Source organism: Cibotium barometz, chromosome 37 (assembly GCF_041138505.1).
Source record: "Cibotium barometz isolate CiBa-2024 chromosome 37, ASM4113850v1, whole genome shotgun sequence".
In the NCBI taxonomy this organism is placed as follows: domain Eukaryota; kingdom Viridiplantae; phylum Streptophyta; class Polypodiopsida; order Cyatheales; family Cibotiaceae; genus Cibotium; species Cibotium barometz.
This window is the reverse complement of record NC_141082.1, coordinates 31,314,141-31,334,598: the sequence shown is the minus strand read 5'-3', so window position 1 is coordinate 31,334,598 and position 20,458 is coordinate 31,314,141. Positions and strand designations below refer to the sequence as shown.

Below are 20,458 nucleotides of genomic sequence, written 5' to 3'. Positions count from 1 at the left end.
TTTGTTCATATAAATCAACCATATGAGACTTCCCACAATAGGACCAATGACCTTATTGTACTATCATTGTCTCGTGTAAGATTCTAACATAGTCATTGCTTTCTTGAGAACTACACATAATATAACATCTATGAGACAATGTGAAGTTTCCAACACAAAACACCAACTACTATGCACAGGAAACATTAAGTGAAGCAACCAACACAAAACACTAACTCCTATGCACGGGAAACATTACTACTCCACCTCCAATATTCAATAACCTTTTACCTCTCTTACCACAATAAGTGGAAGAGAAGAATCACAAACACGTTATATACATGACAAGTGTGTAGAAATGGAGGATGCTCATAGCTTCTTCCATGCAGCCAAAAGAATAAAGAGGTCACTTGAAAGAGCCTTGAGCCTTCACAATGACAATTTAACATAGCCCATAACAGTCTTATGGCACGTCATTGTCCCCATAAGTGTCAGAGAAAGCTAGGGGTGATTGTTTCATTAATAAAACACTCTTTTAAAAATTCTCTAATTGGATTTATTGACCGACACACCAGTCCCTTCAGGTATCAAATGGAGAAAAAGTATAGGTATAATGGTGCACAGAGATTGGATGCAAATACCCATACCAAAGTTTTCAAATTGATCCGATGAAATATGGAGCATGGAAGCAAGTCCCGCTCCAAAGAATGAGCTTAAGGTTGTACCAAGATTATTTAAAGACATGAAAAGCGCAAAGAGTGTCCCCTCGATGCCCGGTTCACATAATCGTCCAGAAAGTACCAAGAAGGGCATAAATCTTCAAAAGAAAAAAATACTTACAATGAGTCAAATAATATAAAGGTCATATCAGAGGCTAACGTTAATAGAGAACTAGCAACAGCATTCATGAAAATTGAAGCCCTGTGCGTGCCCGCACAGGGACGCATGCGCACACGCACACAAAGCTCATTCATGAAAATCAAAGCCCCATGCATGCCTACACGTGCACACGCATACAAGCATGCATGCATGTCCACACATGCACACGTACAAATGCACATGCATATGAGCATGTGCGTGCGCGCGCGCACACACACACACACACAAGTGAGCGTGCATGTATGCACACATATCTTACCACTTTCTAAGCAGATTAGCAACACTTGTTTGGAAACAGGGGGTAAAATCTTTACCAATAACCACTGTGACTCCTAAATTAGACAGAAGGATAGAAGATACGCACTTGAACTGATTCACTGCATCTCCCAATGCTGACGCTCCTACTATAAACACTTTGTTGGGAATACCAAGCCGTGCATTGAGGCCGCTTACAAGTACAATGTCAGAAAGAGTAATGAAAGCCAAAGCAATGTGTGTCCACCTATAAACACATAATATTACTCTCTCTCTCTCTCTCTCTCTCTCTCTCTCTCTCTCTCTCATGTTTGTCTTACTTTTGATGAGACACTATCAGCTGTGTACTATGTTTTGGTCTCATCTTTGGCCTTTCGCAGACATTAATATATCTTTCTTTCTTCTTTCTTTCTCTCTCTCGCAGAAGAATGCAGAAGTAGCTAAAGACAGAGCAGCTTGGGAAGAAGGTAAGTGGGCAGTCTATTGTGAGGGTGGAGCTTTCATTGAGGATTTCTGTAAGTACAAACCAAAACCCAGAACAAAAAGCAAACCCAGATGACTGGTTATTTGTACTAGATGCTTGGCATCACAGATCTCCTGTGGGATGTTTTCTTTTCCTATATCACAGATTTAGCTCAAGACCAGTATGGTCTTTATGTTATGTATTGGATCTCATGGGTCATTTCAGCCTTCTGCATACGTTAATATAACTCTCTCTCTCTCTCTCTCTCTCTCTCCTACTTTGCATAATTCAACGATATAAGCTGTTGGGTATTTCAGAGTCTCTGTGTTATACCCATCGTGTACGCGTACCCCTGTTTGTACACCCACTTGTATTTGTGTGTGAATAACCCCTAAATGGGCTAAGTGTGTTAGTGTGTGTGAACCTACCCTTGGGTGTGGATAAGATAAGTGTGCCATGTGTCACTTGTCTAGTATGTGTGCGATTCCTTTGAGTCAAAAGATAAGGCTTATAGCCAAGTGTAAGCTCAACACATCTAATCAAACTATCATTGAGTTCTGCAAATACTCTCTAAGAACCTTGTTCTCTCTCTCTCTGTCACATGCACCCTGCACTCGAGTGCTACGTGACACACTGGCTCTACACCAGTGCAACATTCATCAATAGGATTTTACCTTTTTAGGAATATTTGTCGTATGCCGTGACCCCATTATGAGCCCCAATCCGGGACATGTCAGGCACGAGCTTTGTAGGTTAGTCTCCACAGCCATAGAGAGTCTGCATGTGTTAGTCCTCGTACCCACTTGGAGAATTCATTAGATAGGGCATGTAGAAGTCAAACCTTAGCAGTAGATTTGTAGTAGTTGCATGGTAGACAAGCCTATGGGCCAGCCAAAGGACAGCCCATAAGGGCATCATCAAAATCCATTTGAGGCAAAGGCAGCCAGTTCGCAGCCTACACCTATAGTCGGCCAGCACTGGATGCCAAAGGGCATCAGTCGGCCATCATCAAAAACCACCAGCGTCTGAGTTGGCCAGGCCTCAAGGGCAGCATATGGATTTAATGCCACAAAAATGGCATTTTCTGTCCAATGTCTGCTGGCTGACAGCACTTGATTGGACCAACCAGCATCCATACACCATATATAAGCAACGCTTTACATCCAGCAATAATCATCCATTCAGAAAATCAGTCCTACAGCAAATACAAGGAGTGCAAGTGTGCCTACAGCCACCGGCTCCCTTGTGCAAACATCTTCAGCATTTAGCCAGCATATGTGCATCCCTCAATTTTGGGATTGCATAGTGGTCATAGAAGAGCAATTCTTGGACAGCATCTAGATCAACTTGCGTTTGGTCTACTTCGTCCTTGCATTTGGCAGTCCTCAGTTGTCATTCATATTCATTGTAAAAGTTCTCCAAAGAAATATAAGCAAATACTCCTGCTTGCCGCGGGGGGGGGGGGGGGGGGGGGGGGGGGGGGGGGGGGGGGGTTGGGTTTAGTGGGTAAATTGGGACCCAATACTATGTCGACTACTATCTTCTTTCTCTCTCTTCTCTTCTCTCTCAAAGTGGAATTGCAAAGGCTCATGGGTATAAAGAAGGCTTTGTTGCGCGTTACAACGATCAACCTATTGCATGCTGCACTCTGCACACACCATGGAGATCTTCCATCCCACATAGCTCTTGGCTCTCCTAGGATGTCTTGATTTATAACATGGTATCAGAGCTAGAATCCAGCCAGTTAGGGTTAGGGTTTATGCCAGCAGCCCGTTGATGTTCGTCTGCTCGCCAACAAGAACATGCAGCATCTGTGCTGCCAACGACTTGCTGTCCAACCCTTGCTACTGCCATCATTTGAAGCTGCCCATTCCTTTCTGCTGTGCGTCATCATCTACAGGTGCCGCCTGTCTACTGCTGCTGTACACCGCCAGCGTTGTCGTGAGCCACTTGTGTGCCACTCTTCCTGGCCCACCAAGCACGCCTGCTGCTGTTGGCCACCATCTCTCCGACTGCTGACTCGCCCACCACCTTCACCTATTGATGCTGCTGTGAGTGCTTTAGTACTGGTGCTGTCACCCATCACTAGTAGCTGACAGTCGACGACCTGCTGCTCCTCGCTGTTGTTGCTGCCATCTGCCGCCACTGCTACTGATGGGGGGGGGGGGGGGGGGGTTGGGGTTAGTGGGTAAATTGGGACCCAATACTATGTCGACTACTATCTTCTTTCTCTCTCTTCTCTTCTCTCTCAAAGTGGAATTGCAAAGGCTCATGGGTATAAAGAAGGCTTTGTTGCGCGTTACAACGATCAACCTATTGCATGCTGCACTCTGCACACACCATGGAGATCTTCCATCCCACATAGCTCTTGGCTCTCCTAGGATGTCTTGATTTATAACATGGTATCAGAGCTAGAATCCAGCCAGTTAGGGTTAGGGTTTATGCCAGCAGCCCGTTGATGTTCGTCTGCTCGCCAACAAGAACATGCAGCATCTGTGCTGCCAACGACTTGCTGTCCAACCCTTGCTACTGCCATCATTTGAAGCTGCCCATTCCTTTCTGCTGTGCGTCATCATCTACAGGTGCCGCCTGTCTACTGCTGCTGTACACCGCCAGCGTTGTCGTGAGCCACTTGTGTGCCACTCTTCCTGGCCCACCAAGCACGCCTGCTGCTGTTGGCCACCATCTCTCCGACTGCTGACTCGCCCACCACCTTCACCTATTGATGCTGCTGTGAGTGCTTTAGTACTGGTGCTGTCACCCATCACTAGTAGCTGACAGTCGACGACCTGCTGCTCCTCGCTGTTGTTGCTGCCATCTGCCGCCACTGCTACTGATGATGATGTCGATGACTTGCAGCGCCATTCAGCCTCTCTGATTCCAGCCAACTACCTGTGTGTGCTACTGTCGAATGAGAGCTTCAACGACTACTGTACATGGTAAAATCACCAGCAATTAGCTCAAATTAAAGCTTGCCTACCGACATAAAATTTGAGGGTTTCGCAAAGATCAAGCAAATCACCCAAATAGAAGCTCCTGAATAAATAAAATTAAAGGGTTCTTCCAAAATCACGTAAACTCCATTAAATTGGAGCCCCTGCATCATCGAAACTTTGGCGCTTTTCCAAATTGAAGCCTCCTTCGACACATTGAAGACGTCTATGCTGGCCCTTAGGCCTAAAATGACTAGCCAAGCATCAATTGCTTGGCGACACCATCAAAAATGGCATCTTCATCGACACTTCACCAGCTTCAGCTTCGGAAGTTTTTAAACTTCCATAAATATTATTTTTCTATGTTTATGTGTGTGAGTGTCATGGGTCCTTTGCCCGGGTTGTCCCCCGAAATACATTTGTAAATAAGTGTTCGTCATGTATGTCAGTTTTATGTGTTTGTACCGCTTTGTGTTATAAAAGGCTCCAATATTTCAATTTATCCTTGTTTAGGTCCAGGGGGGTTGATTTTTTGAAAGTGAGTCTCTGAGCCCTTTGTGCCGAGCTCACTAGCCTCTAAACCACGCTTACAAGCCTCTGAGTATGTAGGAGGGAACATGTCTTAGATGGAGCATTAGAGTGTAATGTTGAGCCCAAATCACCGTGGCTATTGAAGGTTGTCTCATGTCACTCCACCATTTCTCCGAAGGGCCTCCTGTCGGATTTCGATGTCAGACAGTATGGTTGCCTTTAGCCCACACGCACCCCCTCCGAGGAGCCCCTCCCAACGGGTCTGGGGTGTAGGCTTTTTTGGGCGGGTGTGGTACATTTGACCCCTCCCCACTCAAGGTAGTATAGGATCTATCCTCATGGGAGATGCCATGGCAGGAGAAGATCACCACCCGTGACCCAGGAGAGTTCTTTTTGGTGGGGGTTTGGGTTAGGGGGAATGCTAAGTGAACTAGAATCAAGATGCTATAAATTGTGCTAGTCTAGATTCCACATAGGGAATGTGGGTGCGGAAACCAAGTACGTGTCTGGTGGAGAGTCGAGTTAGGGCATTTCTGACCAAAGGTTACTGTAGGCGCGCTTCCTTACAATGCAAGGGTGGGGGGATGATATGGAGCCGCTTGTTGCAGAGTGACCCATACTCGGAGAAGGCTGGCTGCAAATTTTTTCTTGAAGGAGGTGTTGAGCTTGCGAAGAGGAGTCTCAACATACCACCTCGAGCATTGGAGGCAATAGAATGAGCTTGCCAAGAGTGCCCTGCAATGGTGTTAGCGGACCAAGAGGGCGGAAATTCTTCACAAAGGGCTCTATTGAACATGTAGGATAGTAGGGGTGCCAAGGTATTGTTGGCATGTGAGATATACTCAACAGTGAGTCCCTCGTGATCTTGGGCTTGCCCATTACGTAGTCTTGGATGGCCTTGAGGACAATGCCCTTTGTGAAGAAGGTGGAGGTAGTGGAGCGGGGATTTGGTGGTGAGGGTAGAGGTGGCGGATGGGGGATATGATAGAGAGAGTGTGCGGGGGGGCGATGTTCTAGGAGTTTCCTCCAAGCCTCTTTGCAGTTCTGCCCTAAGAAGAGTCGGGACTCGGTATAACTCATCCTCTTTTTGAGCGTAGAACTCCTGTTCCTCGCGTTGGGTGAGGCAATGAGAAATTTGTTGCACTTGGCATCCGTATCTCATGCTTAAGATGGGAGCATGTGGCTCAGCATTTATCATCATACCAAAACACACAGAGAAAGAAAGAAAGAAAGAAATATTAAACGTCTACTAAAGACCCAATGGGCCTATGAGACTAGAGTGATACAATAATGTCCATGGCATATCTCATCATGGAATGGAAAATAAAATAGAAAGAAAACATAAACATAGCTATCTCACTGGGGTGATACAAAACTGTCCATGGAAACTCATCATGGAATACTAAGAACATAGAAACATGAGAGCACTATCAATTTCGAGTAGATGGTATACCACTCTCCAAAATATCAAGCATAAGGCTAATGAGTATGGCCGAGAGGTCTCCCTCAGCTATGTCACGTGGAAAGGTAGCTCAATGGCGGTGGAGCATGTCCTAGATCTAGAGTTGATGAGGTGATCGTGGCCGACGGGGGGTCTACGGAATACCCCAAGGGTCTATGAGACCAAAAGCAATACAATGGTACCATGGATATACTGAGCCATGGAAAACTGAAAGAAAAAGTAAAATAAAAACATCTGACAGTACATGTGATCAATAGATGATCTTGTGTAGAGTGAGATCAGCTAATGACGATACCTGCCTCGGCCAAAACCGATCTGATGGTAGAGTGAATGTCAGGCCACTGTGATGGAAGATAAGCACTGGATCACTGAGAAGGCTAATAGGGTATGGAACATCAAGAAAAGTAGGGCTTGGTGGAAGGAAGTAATCTTACAGGGCTGGATTCCCTATCAAGGGAAGGTGTTCCTATGGCGCATGCTAGTTGGAGGCCTACCATTGGGAAACCAGTTGCGAAAGCGACGGATTGCTTCTGCCCGCATCTTTTCATTTCATGTCCGGTGGTAAAGAAAGTGTTGGATTTCCTTTCTCGCGTATGGATTCCGTTGACAGATAGGCTCGTAAAGTGTTGGATTTCCTTTCTCGCGTATGGATTCCGTTGACAGATAGGCTCGTAAAGGTTAAAGATTGGATTTTTGACAAGATTCCGAATGGGCCGGATAACCTACAACATTTAGTTTTCTTTCATTTTTTCAGGTGAATAGGTTTGTGGCATATCTGGTTAACTAGGAATGCCTTCATATTTGATGCAAAAGTTGGTATTACAGCTCACATAGGTCATATAAAAGGGCTACTATTGTGACAAGTCTCTTCCTTGCGATCAGCTCATTTGGTGGAGAATGACACAGCTATATATTGGATGAGGGTACTCCGAGCTACACTTGTGGTTTGGAGTAATTAGTGAGGAAAAGTAAGACCAATTTGTGGAACACATCAGTTAAGCGCGCTTGCGTAGGAACACAACTGGGATGGGTGACCTCCCGAGAAGTGGGAGGATCCATGTTTCCAACATGGTATCAGAGCCCAGGTTGTGATGTTGGAAGCTAAGACCTAAACTAAAGTGTAGCTTGAGGGGGGGTGTTGGAGATGCAATCCACACTTCTAGAGAGAACTAGCTCATGTGGTGAGACTGGGTTTGAATCTTGGCAAGTTGTGGTTTCTACAAATTGGATAATTGGAGGTCACCTAACACCTTAAGGTTTAGGGGTTTGGATGGCTAGAACAATTTGTGGAACACCTCAGTTAAGTGCGCTTGCGTAGGAACACAACTGGGATGGGTGACCTCCCGGGAAGTGGGAGGATCCATGTTTCCAACAATCACCTAGCGGCCATGTGGCCATTTGTAAAGTTTTAAGTAATTTTTGGTAATATATCTTCTATTATGAAGAGAGAGAAATGAAAATGAAATGAGAGAGAGAAAGAAAGAAAGAAAGAAAGATATATTAAGCATCTACTAAAGAAAGAAAGAAAGATATATTAAGCATCTACTAAAGAAAGATATATTAAGCATCTACTAAAGACCCAATGGGCCTATGAGACCAAAGTGGTACAATAATGTCCATGGCATATCTCATCATGGAATGGAAAATAAAACAGAATGAAAACATAAATATAGCTATCTCACTAGGGTGATACAAAACTGTCCATGGAAACTCGTCATGGAATACTAAGAACATAAAAACATGGGAACAACATCAGCTCCGAGTAGATGGTAAACCACTCTCCAAAATGTCAAGCATGGGGTTGACGAGTATGGCCGAGAGGTCTCCCTCAGCTATGTCACGTGGAAAGGTAGCTCGATGGTGGTGGAGCATGTCCTGGATCTGGAGCTGATGAGGTGATCGTGGCCGACGGGGGGGTCGAGGGCGTCGGGCACGCTAGAGTGCAGAGGCTCTCGGTCCGAGGTAACTCCTCTCGGGCGAGGTAGGTCCAGAGTAGCTCGTGGAGGGTCCACAAGATCCACTATGTCGATGTCCTCCACCTCCTGGGTCCGGAAGAAACTGGTGACGGTTGGCTGCCGAGGGAGGGGGCGGGGTGGTTGGGGCTTGTGTCTCAAGAAGGTGTCCCTGTGTTTGCAGAGCTCAAGCAGGAAGAGGCCCAGGCAACGCCGGTCTCGGAAGTCAATGATCCTGGAGAGTGGACCGAATCCCTCACGGAAATAGACAGTGAAACCTCCTGCGGATCTCATAGTATACTGGGCAGCGGCATATGTACTGCTCCTCCGTCTCAACCTCTGTGTGGCATAGTCGGCAGATCCTCTCCTCTCTAGGTGTTCGTATGAGCTTCCCGGCTCTGAAGATGCGCTCAGCTCTACGTGTCTCCACTCTGAGGCAGTGGGAAGAAACCTGTATATCTGGCAAATCGCAATCTGCATGGCATGGGACATGTGAACACTCAAGTAGCCTGGCTGCTGGATGAATCCATCCTCAGTGAGTGTGAGGAAGTGGTCTCTGTAAAAGTGCATCTTCGTGGGGAGCTGCGAGGGTGTGATCCATGTGCAATGTGTGTAGAGGCTAAGAAGATCTGACCGGATAACCCGGTTGGTATCCTAGTGAGACAGCCAGAAAAAAGGGGAGTCCAAACTGTACTGAAGTGGGTGTAGGCGGTCCATGCAGAGCCCCGTATACTGATAACCAAGTGGAAACCAGTGCATACCATACTCCAGAGTGCCCCTCAAGTGCTAGCTGTCTGGAGGACTCCAGGGCAAGCCTTGGGTACCTGTGGGGATCCATGTGACTGATGCGATGAAGGTACGTGACTTGCCTCCACTACCGTCGGGGCTACAGCAAACTCTGCCTGGATAATCTGGTGTGGGACTGATGGTTTGCTGCGGATCATACGGGAGAGCATCATGACCTGGGGCCTCTCAACTCGTTGCCAATCCTCATCGGATAAATCTGGCCCCAGAAAGCTGCTCCATACATCAAGGCTCGTGTGATGAGGGTGTCAAAAAGCCAGCCCTTTGTCCTGGGCTCTTGGAAATGTGCCTGGAAGCACTGCCGCTCAAGTAAGCTTAAGGCTGCATATCCCCGCGTCACTCTGGCATGTGCTGCGGGAAGCATGGTAAAGCGTGGGCCACTGAAAGTGACACCAACGTAGACATAGGATGAGACAATCTCCACAGGATCCCCTCTATATGTGAAGCTCAATCTGGACGTGACGGGGCGAGAGGTATTGAAGACCATTACCTTGGTTTTACCAAGGTTAACACAGAGGTCTCGCTGAGTGCAAAAGTCATGTAAGGTATCCAACTGTCTCTGAAGCCCTTCGGCTGAGTCTGAGAGGAGGACGATGTCATCTGAATATAGTAGTATGGGGATCAATATGCTTGCCACTGTGGGACCAGCCCCGCCTAATCCATCAATGAAGCTCGAGATCTCATCAATGTAGAGGCCGAAAAGAGTGGGTGATAGAGGGCAGCCCTATTTCATCCCAATGGTGCTGGAAATCTCCTAAGATGTACCTCCTGGGGCTCTCACTCGTCCGGTGACGGACTCATAGAGGGCGATGATGCTCCAAACCATGTCAGATGGGACTCTGATCTCCTGTAGATGGTGTAAGAGGCGGGCTCAGGGTACAATATCAAAAGCTTTGCGGAAATCCACAAAGCAGCAGTAAATCCTCTGGTGTCGTGCTCTACCCTCCTCGATGATGGCACAGAGGGTGAAGCTGTGGTCAAGGGTAGAGTAGCTCCTCTGAAAGCCAGCCTGTCCTGAGGCTCTGCATCCTTGGCTCTCTGCAAATGAACTGAGCTCCGCCTCTAGCACTGATCCATAGAGCTTGGCCAATGTGTGGCCAATCATGATCGTCCTGTAGTTATTAGGATCAAGTGGATCTCCGGCTTTGAGGATGGGGGTGATGGTGTTGGTGGACCAAGAGGGTGGAAATCCTTCACAAAGGGCTCTATTGAACATGTAGGCTAGTAGGGGCGCTAGGGTATCATGGGCATGCAAGATGTATTCGGCAGTGAGTCCCTCATGATCTTGGGCTCGCCCATTGCGTAGTCTACGAATGGCCTTGAGGACCATGCCCTTTGTGAAGAAGGTGGAGGTGGTGGGGCGGGGGTCTGGTGGTGGGGGTAGGGGTGGCTAATGGGGTATATGATAGAGGGAGCATGCATAGGAGTGCCATGTGTCTGGGCAGGTGATAGGTGTGGGAGGGCGATGTTATCGGAGTTTCCTCCATGCCTCTTTGCAAGTTGGCCCTAAGAAAAGTTGGTATAACTCATCCTCTTTCCGAGCATAGAACTCCTGTTTCTTGCGTCGGGTGAGCCGTTGAGAAATCCGTTGCGCCTGGCGCTTCGAGATTTGCCCAATCCGTACCTCATGCTTAAGACGGGAGCGTGTGGCCCGACATTCGTCATCATACCAACAGTTCTGGGGCATGGAACCGCAAGGTGGCTTGGCGGTAGACCGCCGCGTGCATATGAAAGAAGCTGTGGCGGATGTGTGGAGTATGGTGGTGAGTTGTGTTGTGAGGGTGGGTAGGAGCACAATAGGTTCCACATCCTGGAGTTGGTGGTAGATGTGGTTGGAGTAAACAAGGTCAAGCTCGTGATCAAAGTGTAATGTGAGATGGGGGGAGGTGGTGGACGGACGGGTGGTGTGCAGGTAAGAGTGAAAGAGAGTAGGCATGGTCAGCTTCAAAAGGGGGTGGCGGAATGGAGAAGTCGGGGTAAGGTGTGCCAAAGCCGGACATCCCATAAGGTAGTCCACAGTGCTAGTACCTCCTGAGCGAGGGAAGGAGGTGAGGGTGCCAGAGGAGGGCCATCGGGACATCCCGTTATAGATAACAAGACCATGTGCAGCTCCCAGCTCTAAGAAATATCTCCCGGACACTGTGACCTCCTCACGGTCCTGTGATGATCGCTGTAGCCCTATGTCAGTGATGTCCACCTCCTGTAGTCTGATAGGGTCGTCTAGATCAAGTAGTGGGACTTGCTGACTTCCCGTCCTAGCGTTGAAATCCAGGAGTAGGACGACTTCCCCTAGCTGTGAGAACTCCATGATATCCTCAAATAATAGTAAGTACGGTGATTGGCCATGCTGTGCGGTGTAAGGGGAGTGGCGTGGTGCAAAATAACACATAGCAATGTGGATGACTCTATCACTGCTAAGCTGTAGCCACACCCAAAGATATCGTGCATCCTCGTCCTTCCGGACGATGCTGAGAATCTGTCGGAGATGGGATTTAAAAAGGACAGCTACCCCCCCAGAGCCACGTACTCCTCCCGATGTACAGGTCTCGCCTCGAAAAGCTGACTCCCACTCTCATACCCCGCTATGTATGGTAAGCCCCTCTCAGGGCTCTGATGAGTCTCTGTAAAAAAAAATGACATCCCTGCCTGTGAGAATCTCGCTCAAGCCTCCTGGATTCGACCACAGCATGCCATTGTAGTTCCATACTGCCAACCCCAGGTGTTTGGTCTCATATTTGGGACGGCGCTCAGTGATAATGACTCTACCATCCCTGTAGATAGCCCACTTGCCTGCGCTGCGGGCCTCATGAACAGTCACCATTGCCTCACACCGGTGTGCCACCTATGGTGGAGTGAGATCATCTCCCATGTACATTTGTGTGCCCTTGAGGGCAGCCCGTCTGTCTAAGAAGGCCTATCTGCTGGTGGCATCAGGGAATCTAATGATGAGGGGTCGCTCTCGTGTCATATCCTTTCTTTCCCTCCATGTGTCTGCAAAGGGGGGGGGGGGGGGGGGCGATTCCGTCCACTCCTAGCGTCTGGCAAAGTGTCATGGCATCCCCCTTTGGGGAAGCCCCCGCCTGCAGCCCCCGTACTCGCACATGGAGGGCCCTATCCTTCCTGTGTTTCTCCTCCTCGAGAGTCTCATGTATGATGCTATGCGGAGGTTTGTGCTTCTTCACCACCTCCACCCAATCTTTCTTCGTGGTCTGCAGTTCTTCCCGCAGCTTATCACTCGCAGCTTTCAACTGCTCCAAGTCAGCCCTTAAACCCTCCTGAATATTCAGTTCCCCTTCCTCCATTGTGTGGTCCTTGACCGTAGCCTTTAGGGCTTCCATTTCTGCCCGGAGTTCCCCTATCATTGGGGCAGCTTCTGGCATTCCTCTTTGTTGCAGCTGGGTCTCTTTCAACATCTAAGTCACCTCTTGGTGATGGTTCACTTGGGCTGTCAGTTCTTCAATCCTGTTGTTCTTTCCTTGTATCTCCTTGCGGAGGCCTTCCAACTGTTTTTCATGTTTCGTGATGGTTCACTTGGGCTGTCAGTTCTTCAATCCTGTTGTTCTTTCCTTGTATCTCCTTGCGGAGGCCTTCCAACTGTTTTTCATGTTGGTTCAGAACCCTGTCCAGCACCTTCTTTTGTTCGCCCAGTAATTTCTTGGTGTTGTCCTCCACTGTCTTGATGTATGCCTCCAGCTCCTGTAGGTTCATTGTGTTTTTTTTTTTTCGAGAAAAGATCCTTTCATTAGTTATATAAAAAACGCCCGTAGGGCTACAAAAGATCTCTCCTGCTCATAAGAGAGACAGAGCAGTGAATACAGCATGGCAGCCCGGGAGACTCTCCCTAGGTGCTGCAAAATACAAGCATCAGTACAAAGGACTGAGAGGCTAAATCATACAATAGGGGGGGGGAAGAGCCAAACAGGTGGCCTGTAGTGCCAACGGGGGGATACCGTGTGTAAGGTGTAGAAGGGGCCACAGCGCCAAGTGGTGTGAAAGGCATGGCGCCGTAAGATCGCCTCATCCGGAGTCTCCCCGGATGCGGTCGTACTATCCTCGCAGGGTGTGGATCAACTCCTGCCAAATCCCCCGTACAGTCTCTGCCGGTGGCTCCAATCTCCCCTCAAAGGCCGTAAAGCACCGGGCCCTCCAAGTGAACCAGATGGTGAGGCTGCTGAGGAGCTCCCATCGTAAATCCCTCTCCTGTGTCCAGCTGGCGGACGAGAAATCCGGTGCCGGAACCAGGCGAGGCTGGCCCCTAATAAATCTAATGGCCTGACTGCCCTGCTCCATCTCATAGCCCATAGCAGGCCCCGACGAAGTCGACCAAGCAACGGCACCCCACGTAAACATACCCTCTGGAGAGAGGGGGGCCAGAATACGCAGCATCCGTAGCCAAACCTGCTGCGCCTGAGGGCAATCCCAAAGGCAATGTCTCTGTGTCTCCATAGGGTGGCCGCATCGGACGCAGGCCACCGGAAGACCGCTATAAACAAGCCAAGTGCCAACTGCTGAGCCCCTGTGGGCGACCAGCCACTGAAAAGTCGAGATCCTCCGGGCCTGTCGACTAGCCCAGAGCCGCGCCCAAAAATCCTCCAGGAACTCCTGTGAGAGTCCCTGTAGCCGCCAATGCCCCGCTGCCGCCACAGGAGAGACCGTCCTCCTCGCCGTCAAAATATGCCGCCCCAGTCGAACAGTATACTGGAAAAAGGTAATCTCTGTGGCCTCAAGGGATGCATAAGGATCATGCCACTCGTACTCCCCACGGTCCCACTGTAGCCGGGCCAAGGGGCGCGCTGCATATGCCCATATGCGCCAATCCGGGAGCACATCAGCAGGGTCGGGGTCAATATGCCACTTCCGAGAAGCGGCGGCCACTATCCGAATCCTCTGAAAGGTGCACTCTGCAACCAAAGGCGACTCCACCTCCACTCTCTGGAGTCTGCCCTCATCCTGAATCTCATAGTAGAGGCAACTGCCATCCTCAGTGCAAGCTCTGACAGCAATCAGGATCTCCAACTGTGTAAAGGCTCCCATCCACCGTGGGGCCACTGGCTCGAGAGGCGTGAACCACTCCTCTGTGAGTGCCTCCTGAATATCATCCCTCATAATCAACCCCCCTCTGAAGTGACTCAGCCTCTCCACCTGGATCTCCTCTGGTAGACTGCAGAAGGCCTGCCAGTCTCCAAAACTACGAGCTAGGCCTGCCGCTAAAGGCCCCCAGGCTAAACGAGGCCAAGAACCCAGCATATGACCCTGCTTTGTGCGAACCGCTGGGCTCCAGATGAGTGGCTATCTGGCCCGCTCCTCAACACAAGAAGGAGGTCGCTGAGAGAGCCCCGGTCTCAGCAGCTCCCAAGCTCTCAGGATACTCAAAGCAAATCTGTCCTCCCATCCTCTACTGAGGCCTGTCCTCCTCATCTCTATGAAGATCCAGCGAATCTCTGGTGCCCAAGTGCCCCCTGCTGGGGCCGCCCGAGCCTGCAGCCGCTGCAAGAGGAGCTCTTTCCAAGGCTCAGCGCCTAGAAGCAACCCTCGAACGATAAGCTTCCCCAATAAGGCTCTACTCTGATCGACTGGATCTATAATGCCCAAATCTCCCTGAGCCAGCGGAAGTGTAATAAATGCCCATGCAACCTTTGCCCGAGCTGGCTGACCGTCCCGCCCAGACCACAGAAAGTTCCTGATCAGCCTCTGTACCTAGCTGATGCAAGAGCTCGAGAAGATCTAGCAAGACGTAATGTACCACATGGTCGCTAACAGCACCTGATTTGCCACCACCACCCTCCCAGCCAAGGATAGTCGAGTTGTACTCCAATACAAAAGCTTCTTCCGAATGCTCAAAAGAAGCGGGGCAATCTGCTGCTCAGGTGACAAATCTAGGCCAATCTGGCATCCCAAATACCGCACTGCTGTGCCTGGAGGAATCCATCTAAAACCGGGGTCCGGGCTCCATGCCGGAGTGGGAGCACTACTGATCCAAAAGGCCACTGTCTTGCGCCAATTGATCAATGCTCCCGAAGCTGCACTAAAAACCTGGAGCGACTGCTCTGCCCGAAGATTGGCCTCTTGGCCATGCAAAAATAAGCCCGTGTCGTCTGCAAACTCAGCATCAAGCAGGTCTTCCCCCCGGACTGGGAGCTAAAGTCCTCTCAAACCAACCTCCTCTGCCGTCAAATACATGCTCATAGCCTCCGCAAAGAAGAGAAAAAGAAAAGGGGCGAGGGGACACCCCTGACGGACTGATCTGATCAGCTCAAAACTCGGCCCCCGTCCTCCTGCAATCAACACCTGGCTGAGCTGTGGAATACAGAGCCGCCACCCCTCTGATCCATCCTGGCTCAAAGCCCAGGCGAAGCATAGTGCCCTCTAAGAAACCCCAATCAACTCTATCGTATGCCTTCTCAAAATCGAGAAGCATCACGACCAAGTCCTCGCCAAGAAATCTAGCTGGGGCCGTCGCCTCCCAGAAAGTAAAGATGCTGTCAAGGATACTGCGCTCCTTGACAAATCCTGTCTGAGTAGCATGAATCAACTCCCCCAGGAAAGGCTGGATCCTCAAACTCAAGGCCTTTGCTAAGACCTTGTAGACAGTATTGAGGATCGTAATAGGCCTCCAATGCCGAATATCATCTGATACTCCCTCCCCCTTGGGGATAAGATAGATCAAGCCCTCTGAAAAGCTTTGCGGCATCACCCCAGTGTCCAAAACATGCTGAAAGCCCCTGCGGAGGCCTGGCCCCAAAAGGTCCCAATAGCGCATAAAAAAGGCCGGCGTCAGTCCGTCCTCCCCTGGGCAACTATGTCGCGGCAGGACCCTCAAGGCCTCGGCAAGCTCAATCTCTGACAAAGGCACACCTAGAACTGTACGCATACGGTCTGTGACCCTCCTCTGCACATGGGCCCACACAGTCTGTATGCAAACATCTCGATCCTCAGTGGCTGGCTCCGCTGAAAGCAGGTCTCTATAGAATGCAGTGGCAATGGCTCTGATCTCCCCGAGCTCAGTAGCTACCGATCCATCCGGTCTACCAAGCTGGCGGACTCCTGCTCGCCAATGACGGGGTCCAGTGATCTCAAAAAACTCTCCAGTCACTCTATCACCAAGCTGCGTCCACTGAGAGGCCTGACGACGATAGTAAAACTCATGTCTCTGCTCCTCTACCTCTCAAACCTCCTGGCGTGCCTGGCTCAGCTGGGACGCCACCCACTCACATGCAGGCTGCTGCTCCTGAAGGCGTTGTAGCGAAGCAAGGCTGCGTCTGAGCCGATGCTCCCACTCGCGAATCTCTCCCAGCCGTGTCAAAGCTGCAGCCTGCAGAAAAGAGCTAAGATCGATGAGTCCCAGGGCACACTGGCCCGCTGCATCCTGGTCAGAGCACTGACTATCATGCCAGATCCTCTCAATGTCCTCAGCGAGACTGGGATCTGTAAGTACCCTCTCTGGGATCCTCAACTGCAAGCTGGGCTCCAGTGTCCTCTCCTCCAATGTCAAGATAACTGGCGCATGATCTGAAAATGAGGTGCCAGCGAGAATGCCGACGGAGCCCCCTCGCTCCCCTAACCAGTCGCCCACATAAAAGCGATCAATCCATGATAGATTAGTCCCTCCCTGCCGGCGATCCGACCGAGAGAAACTAAGACTGTCCTGAGACTGTGAGAAAGCCCCATGCTGCCATGCATCAGTGATCCTCAGTGACATGCAAAACCGGTCCCAAGCTGCAAGCTCCGTGCCGTGCACTGTAACATGACTGCCTCCCACCCTATTTGCCGGGTCCTCAAGCATGTTGAAGTCTCCCCCGACACACCAATGTGCGGCCTCTGGCAATGCATCCGTAACCTGGGTCCAGAACTCTGCTCTGGCACTAGCATGATTGGGCGCATAGACATTGAGCACGCCCGATAGCTCATCATGCATCCTCAGAATGACATGCTGTGCTCTACCAGGCACAATGATCCCTCGATCCACAATGGCCTGCCGCCATACATCTGCAATGACCATGCATACTCCTCCCTGTCCACCCAAAGGACCAAACCCTGCAAACCAAAAAGTGTCCCATCTACCAGGCATCACCGAACCATATCTCCGGATCCTGCTCTCACCCAAGTGGTGCTCCTGCATCATCAAAATATCAATGCTGCCACCAACCAGGCATCTCTGAAGCTCCTGCCTCAAGCAACCACGATAGCGTATAAAATGTGCTCCGCCAAGGCCCTGTACATTCCATGAGATGATCCTCATGGATGCCCTGCTGAGGTGGATGCTGTCTCAGCCGTACGGCGGGCCTTCGCAAGCGGCTTGGATGGAGAGTAGTCCCCATCCGAGCGGCTACGAATCTGCCCACCCAGGGTGCTGCAAGAATCCCGGATCAGGCGCCAGTGGTGGCTGTGGCCCATGGCGACTGCCTCCCGCTCTGACAAAGCAACCTCGTGTATACACACATATCCAGGGTCGCGTGCTAAGTCCACCACTATGCGAACGACCAAATGCCGAATCCCTGAGGTATCCACACTCCCGGGATCCAAGAAAAAATGAGCCAACTCCCAAAGTCGGCCTATCACATCTGTCACCTCCAGATCGCTCATGTGATGAGAAAACTCAACTGCCTGAGTCTTCAAAGTGCTGAGAGCGAGCTCTAGAGTCCACTCCCGGTCGCAAGGGCCACATAGAGAGAACGAGAAGGCCACCGCTGAGTCTAGTGCCTCCTCCCCGTGGGCCGGAGGTATCACTACATGAACTCGGATGGGTGCTGGCTCATGGATGCCCTCTGCTCCAAAAAGCCGTGTGAAGGTATAATCAAAAGCCTCCGAGCGCTGTCTAATGCCAAGGCGACTCAGCCGACTGCGGATAGATGAAATCCGTGAAGCCCTAATCGGCATAGTAGGTCTCCTCTGTGATGCTCGAGCGAGGTCAGTGCTCAGCGCTCTCCGGACTGCAGGTGAACGCCAGGGAACTGCCAGGGCCTCCCGGGAAGGTGAGGCGGGCGGAGGGGGAGGAGGGGGGGGGGGGGGGGCGAGGGGGGTGGAGAGGGAGCCGCTGCCGAAACCGGAGCGGAGACGGGAGGAGGCGATGGTGGAAGCGAGGCGGTGGGAGGGGACGGGGGTGGGGGGGGGGTGAAGGAGGGGGTGCTGGCATCTCCTGGTCCTCAGTCGTCGCCGCGGGGGTCTCCTTCTGGAGGGGAGAAAAGCTGTTCCTCACGGGAACCCAGTGAGGCTGAGACTGTGGCTGTTGCTGCAGCGGTCTCTGGGCGTGCTGCTGTGGCTGTCTCCCTCGGTGGCGCCCCTGTCCAGGCTGCCACTCCGAGGTCTCTGTGGCCTGAGCAGGTGTCCCGAAGGCAGCCTGCAGAGCCGAATCTGTGGGCGGGCCATCAGTAGCCTGCTGCTGTGGTGAGGGTCGGGGTCTCTTGCGAGGGCAGGCCTTGGCCAGATGGCCGACCTGCCTGCAAATGAAACACTGATTCGGGAGCCCCGAGAACTCCACTCTCTGATCTATCCATCCCCCCCATCCTAGGTAGCTAAATGACCTTAGGAAGGGAGGAGATGTCAGACACCAACACTCTGACCGAAGGTAGCCCAGCTGCTTTGGCCACCACTGAAGCTGGTGAGGGGCCAGTCTCTAGTACCGAGCCCACCAATGCTCCGAGCCTGGAGAGGAGCGGAAGATACTCCCGGCGGTGTCCAGGGAAGCAAACTGTAACATGAAAAAGGCGCTCTCCCTGCTCCGCCGCCGCTGCTGGGTCAAATCCATGCTGCCAAGGTCTGAAGAAAGCCCGAGCACCCCTGATGTCAAGGGGGCTCATGGCAAGGACCTCGGCAACGCTCTGGGCGGCCTCGAACTCGATCTGGTAATGTCCACGGCCCAGTAGCTGTACGTCCAGGATCTTGCCCACATCTGCAAGAAGGCGGGCCTGAAGAAGATCCCTGATCTCCCCTCTGCTGGGGCGAGTGCCGACTATACGGCGGATGGTGGAGTGAGCCTGGAGGCGTTCCACCTCTGCGGTGAGGCTCGCTTCCTCTTCTGGCGACGAAAGAGAAAGCCTGATGGGGGTGTCCTCAGGGGCGGGCGAGGGGGCTGCGAATGAGTCCCTCTGAGGCGGGGCGGGAGGAGCCTCCATCAGAGTCTGAAGCTGCGCGGCGAAGGCGAGGCGAAGGCGGGATCCTGCTAGAACCGAGTTGCACACAGAGAGACAGAAGACGGAGCAAAAGGGAAACAAAACCCCCAGGGGACGGAAGTAAGAAAAAGGAGGGGGGGGGGGGAAGGCGAAGGAGAAACCCTAAGGGGGGGAGGGCGGGAGCTGCACGCAAGAGGGAGGTGAGGAAAACGAGCTGGCGGAGGGGGGGGACGGGGCGCTGCAGAGGGGAGGAGGGCGCGAAGAAAGGGGGGGGGGGCACGAAGGTGAGGAAGGGCGGCGAGCAGAGCAGGGCGGCGGCAGCGAAAGCAGGCGGGAGGGGGCGCAGCAGCGAATGCAGGCGGGAGGGGGCGCAGCAGCGAATGCAGGCGGGAGGGGCTAGTGGATAGGCGGCGGGCAATGCAGGGCGCAGCAGCGAATGCAGGCGGGAGGGGCTAGTGGATAGGCGGCGGGCAATGCAGGGCGCAGCAGCGAAGGCACGCGGGGGGGCTAGGGGAGGAGCGAGGAAACAATATAAGGGGGGGTGGGGATGTGGATGGAGTGCTAAGGCAAGATGCATCTCTATATGCTGAAGGGGTAGTACAAGCATGCTATGCAGATCTATGTTCCATCCAGTGCCATAAGAGGGATATAAGATATCATACATCGCCGATGCTGAGGCTGTGAATGGCGTGAACATGTACCCTGAGTCTGAATGAAAGCGAGCTAGCCTCTCCTGAAAGAAAGATTTTATTAACGTCTTCCAAAAGACCGAACTCGGCCTATGAGACAAATCAGTGTACCTGTGTGGGGTATCCTCTGTCATCCCAACAAAATGAAAAAGTACTGAACTAAAAAAGCTGAATCTGGGTGTGCAATAAGTACAATGAGTGGGGGAGGTGATGGAGCTCTACTACTAGGAGAATGCAAAGCTATATGCATGGTGTATACAATCATGATATGCAACCTAGCTAGCTCCATCCTGTACCATACTGGGGGTATAGAATGGTATACATCAATGAAGGGGGTGTCCACAGCTTCCTGAAGAGAGAGAGAGAGAGAGAGAGAGAGAGAGAGAGAGAGAAAAGATATAT

General features: G+C 51.3%; 1 protein-coding gene across 2 annotated transcripts in view; it reads right to left on the bottom strand.

Moving 5' to 3' along the window:
* Positions 1 to 222: 222 nt before the first annotated feature.
* LOC147617167 (Major facilitator superfamily protein) overlaps positions 223 to 20,458 on the bottom strand; it is a 67,808-nt gene continuing 47,572 nt past the window's right edge. For both annotated transcript variants that reach the window (XM_086776771.1, XM_086776772.1), the window contains 2 exons: positions 1,223 to 1,360; positions 223 to 796 (listed from right to left, as the gene is read on the bottom strand). In XM_086776771.1, coding sequence (XP_086632897.1) covers positions 526 to 796; positions 1,223 to 1,360 — 409 coding nt within the window. In that variant the 3' untranslated portion in view covers positions 223 to 525. The remainder of the gene's footprint in view (positions 797 to 1,222; positions 1,361 to 20,458) is intronic.